The 5,122-nt window shown below is 38.6% G+C and overlaps 2 protein-coding genes across 3 annotated transcripts in view; both read left to right on the forward strand.

The window, feature by feature from the left end:
* The window catches only part of tafa2 (TAFA chemokine like family member 2), a 95,694-nt gene that overhangs the window by 11,550 nt on the left and 79,022 nt on the right, over positions 1-5,122 (forward strand). The gene's annotated exons all lie outside the window — the stretch shown is intronic.
* On the forward strand, positions 1,044-3,414 carry LOC106945281 (fish-egg lectin-like). The gene is made up of 5 exons (XM_015028849.1): positions 1,044-1,932; positions 2,082-2,318; positions 2,406-2,617; positions 2,703-2,827; positions 2,921-3,414. Exons 1-5 carry the CDS (start codon positions 1,878-1,880, stop codon positions 3,057-3,059), a joined length of 768 nt encoding a protein of 255 aa, XP_014884335.1. The 5' UTR covers positions 1,044-1,877; the 3' UTR covers positions 3,060-3,414.

Consider the following 5,122-nt stretch of genomic DNA (forward strand, 5'->3'; position numbering starts at 1 on the left):
AGATTGAGCCTCAACAACCCACCTGATGCCACCGTAGTGCCATGGCCTGTTGAGTCAGGTACCCCTTGGTCTACTTTGCACTGACGTCTGTGTTCAGCACCAGAAATGTCCAGTGTTCCATCAAAAATGACTGAAAACTGGACAATAGAATCTGACCTTGATTTTACTTGCAATTTCTTGAATCATTGTATTGGCCATGATCTTCAGAATTTCATTCTGTTCTTTGGGTCTTGTGTAATGGCATCGCCCTCCGCAGCCCTAAGTGAGAAGCTGATCAATTGACCACTTATCAGCGTAGCTGTGCTGCTGTCTTGCCACGTGTCTCTTAGAACTAACATTTTTTTGTAAACAATGATGCGTCACCTCTTGCTGCCATGTGACTTATAGCTGGACAGTGATTGGATCCAGCTCTCAAAGTTACATTCTGAGGTTGGATTTTTTGAGTTCTAGTAAACTTTAAATCTCTAATGACATTTTTTCATCTTCCTGCATCAGGTTTTTGTCTCATTAAAGACTGATTTGAAAATCCTTTGCTGCAGTAAAAATACAAGACTCACCTCAATGTTGGACTGTAATGGAACCACGGGAAATAATTCAGATCATTATGGAGGCTGCCAGACTTGGTTGGTGGTGAATTTTTTTTATTAAGTCTTAATTTATTCAAAACATCACAAACAAAACAACTTACTGGAAGACATTTTACAAGTAGGTAGAAATAAGAAAACTGGTGAATAGAATAGTATCAGAACTTAATGTTCAAAGTAATTTATTAAAGTTACTGTTGTAAATAAATATGTCTTGATTTGTCAACATTGTTAACTGATTTTGGATTTTGATAACTTGGGTTGGATGTAAATTGTTTGCTTTAGGTATAAATGCTACTATGTGATTTGGCAAAATGGAACCATAAAATCACCTAATTTAGACAAAAACATGCGCAATACTTGCAGGCACTATTCAATCAAAAGGACAACTGAAAAACCTGCAATCAGTAACAGTAAGTAGTAAATTTTGTTGTGTTAATGCAATTTGACGTGTTTCACCCACAAGGTATTTTTCCGTGGGAAGACGCAAACTTCCCATCAGGTCTCAGAGCGTTAAACTTCCACACATTTCTTAGGATTTTCTGCCGTGCGCATGTGCAGTGTGAAGGAAAAGCAGGTTGTGAAGTATGAGGTGATCGGGTTTTGTGATCGGTAACCAATCATCATGCACAAGTGATCATGCACTTTTCCACAGAAATCGGCCAATTATGATCGGGGGCTGATCAATCGGCACACCACTACAAACATTCCCTGTGAACAAAGGGAAAGGCTTATTTTCAAGCAGGTTTCAGAACCAGATTTTTGTGAACGTTTCCCAACTTGGTAGTTCTGCAATAGTTTGCTGGTTCAGGTCCTGATATGAGCATGAGACCATGTGAACAAGAGCTTGTAATCAGACTGTAGCATTGAACTGATTTCACTTCTTCTCCCACATCCTGTTGTACCTGGCCCATTACCACATGTCTTTGGTTTCTTTTTATGAGTTTAACTTTTATAACTGTAAAAAGTAGAGCTGGACAAAAAAATTGGGCATCACACTTGATAGTGTGCAAAGGAGGTCAGGCAGACATATGAACCAGATGTTCCGGAACAGACACATGTAAAATATGTAGGGCAGTGGTACCTGATTACTAGAATTCAGACACACTGTTGTTGAGGAATAATAAAGCGCAACCAAATCCTGCCAAGAAAAGAAACTAAAGTCTTCTGAACTACTGATAACCCCGTATAGTCACGCCATACCTTGGATATATAAGTCCCTGAATCACAGGAGTTTCAGGACAGAGAAGCAGAGTTACATCCGGAGCTGCACAGCAACTTACAGACGCCAACATGAAAGCTCTCGCAACTTTCTTGGTTTTGCTGAATTACTTTACCAGATGTCATGGTGAGTTCTCTTCATATTTTCAATTCATAGGGTGATTAATACCTGTCGTTACCAGGCACCTTACAAATACATTCCAATTTATAATTGGAAGATGAAACAGTGTTCTATGGGTCTTTATTCCATTTATTTTATGTGGTTCTTCTCTACAGGTTGGATCTGCACTACTGCTCCTGAGCACGCTGCTGCAGCCCAGGTTGATGCTGGCAATGGAATGGTTGTGATGACTGATAAAAACTCCAACGCCTTCTTCTTGAGTGATTCAAGTTGGTCCAAACTGGGCTCTGTTCCTCTCAAGCATGTCACAGTGGGATATGCAGGTGTCTGGGGAGTCGACCTCAACAACAATGTCTATAAATTTGCAGCTGGTGATTTCTTTCCTACTCATGGTGAGTATTATGTTTCAGAAACAGATTTTACAGGTTGGCCCTGATTCAAAGTTTTCAATAGTTTAGTGATGCTGTTTGTCTCTTCAGGTCTAGAGTTAATGCAGGTGGATGCTGGAGAAGGTCAGGTAGTTGGAGTTACCAGCCAAAACAGCATCCATTGCCTGAAAGCCAGCAGTGCCTCTTCCATTGAGGAGGAGGGAGTCTTGAACTGGAACACCATTCCTGGGGCATTGATGTATATGAGCTGTGGTCCACTCGGATGCTGGGGAGTGAACTCGGGTCAAAACATCTTCTTTACGGTAAACTTTTGTCTTACATCTCTTGTTGTAGCTCCTGATATAACTCTCATCCACTAGTAACCATCTTTACTGTTTACTTTAATAGAAAGTCTCACCAGATAACTGCAGCATCAGTGGCTGGCGTCAAACAGATGGTGCTGCTGTAAAAGTTGAAGTTGGGACTGATGGAAGGGTCTTTGTTGTAATTCAATCTGGACATGTCTATGAAAGGTAAACTCAACAATTTTGAAGTGCAAGTGCAGACAGTACAGAGAATATGACTTAGACTTGAACAGTTCCAAATAAGAATCTTTCTCTTTCCAGAACCGGTATCTCTGAAGCAGTTCCTCAGGGCACAGGTTGGAGCCAAATCACCTTTTGTGTGTCCATCAAACACGTGACCTATGACCTGGGACGTCTGTGGCTTCTGACCAACACTGGTGTCATTCTGAATTGCATCTAATAACCAGCTGGAAGTCTTCACTTCACACATTCTGTTCCTTCTGATGAATTTTTTGGGTTAATCCCATGTGTGATTTATCAGTAGAGGATCTAGAACAGCAGAAGTCTCCAGGTTAATCATGATGAGGGTTAAAAATCAAGGTGGGGATAGAAGTTAGTGTTAAATGATTATGCTATAGAGGATTCCAAGAATGCAGGAAATAAAAATAAAGTTTAAAGTAATACTTTTTGAATTGACATACAACAGTTAAGTTGGAAGTTTTTTTTGTATTGGTGTTCAACCTTTCAGCCTTTACAAATAAAACATTCAAATGTGATTTTAAGGAAACAATAAACTCTTCCATTGATCAACAGAATGTGTTTGATCGCAATTATTCTTTAAGACTGGTTTGTTTTACTCAAGGAAAAACAATTATCTCTGTGTGTCTCTGCTTCTCTCTCTCAAAGTGCTAATGCAACACAGTAAAGTACTTCCAGTCCTAAACAAAAGAGCAGGTAGAAAGCAGCATTACAATAAAGATTCTCATGCATTTTTTATTTTTTCTTCAGTTACTTGCAGTTGATACAGTGTCTAATAATTTTTTACTAATGAAAGAGTAAATTGTACAGTCTAGTAAAACTACTAAAGTATATTTTCCCCCTCAAAAAGTTACTCAGGTAAATGTAACTGAGTAACTAGTTTACTACTAGCTGTGTATATAGGTCAGTTCACTTTGTAAAGTCAAATCTTTTGGATGTTTTAGCATCAAACAAACTTGATTTCTGTCACAATAAGAATCAAAGCTAGTTTGCTTTGAAACAGCTAAAGTTTTCTCAGCACCATATAGTGGTTCCCCAACTGCTAACACCATGTAGCACTGATTTTAAGGAATCAACAGGGTTAAAAAATAATTCAACTAAGGAGTACATGCATTTCTATCCTTGGACCTCCCTGATACTCAATAATTGCTACCTTTCCACCTGAACACAAAATATGTCCACCTTACTCCTCTGCATCATGGATCATCATTAACCAACTCTCTAGCTCAGTGTTTCCCAACCCTGGTCCTCAAGGCACACTGCCCTGCATGTTTTAGGTGTTCCCTTGCTTTAGCACAGGTGATTTCAATTAGCAGGTATTTGCTTGAACTGCAATCAGTTGAATGAGGTGCATTAAAGCAGGGACATTTCTAAAACATGCAGGGCAATGTGCCTTGAGGACCAGTACCATGTTGGTCACCAGCACCAATGGCAGATCCAGTATTGAGATCTTGTTCTTGACTCACATGTTAGATTTAGCAAATGTTTAATGCTGGATGCCCTTCCTGACACAAACATGTACATTTATCAGGGCTTGAGACCTTCAAAAAAAGACACAATGTCCCCTTTGTGGCAGCATTATTTGGCTGCCACAAATTCAGATTATTATGGAAGCTGTCACAAACTTTGCTGATAGTGGGTGTTTTTATGAATTAAGTCTTAATTTATTAAAAACTATCCAAGCAAAATCACTTACTGGAAGCCATTTTACAAGTAGGTCAAAATAACAAAAATCTGGTAAGCAGTAAAGTATCAGAACTTAAACTTAACGCTTAATTAATTTAACACTCATTTCCACTATAGAATTAATTAATTTAAGTTAGTTTTCTTTATTTATTCATATCTGTCATCACTGTGTATTGATTTAGCATTTTGTAAGATTACAATTTAAGTTTTTGATTAAATTTTTTTTCCTGCAATAATTTCATTAATTACTGAAAAGCCTGATGTCACATATTTAAGCAACATATTTCTAGTTTTGTCTTTTTACAACATATTATTCTCTGAATCTGGTACAAGGTTACCAGAATTTAGAAACATGGTTCTGAAAGAATAAGGAAGTGCAACGAAATAAGGAAGTGCAACCAATTCCTGTCCACAAGCTAAATTCCTCTGAAGTACTTATAACCCCGTATAGTCACGCCATACCTTGGATATATAAGTCCCTGAATCACAGGAGTTTCAGGACAGAGAAGCAGAGTTACATCCGGAGCTGCACAGCAACTTACAGACGCCAACATGAAAGCTCTCGCAACTTTCTTGGTT

The sequence above is a fragment of the Poecilia latipinna genome, unplaced genomic scaffold (genome assembly GCF_001443285.1).
Source record: "Poecilia latipinna isolate Pla-1442-1.1 unplaced genomic scaffold, P_latipinna-1.0 Scaffold137, whole genome shotgun sequence".
Taxonomy (NCBI): Eukaryota; Metazoa; Chordata; class Actinopteri; order Cyprinodontiformes; family Poeciliidae; genus Poecilia; species Poecilia latipinna.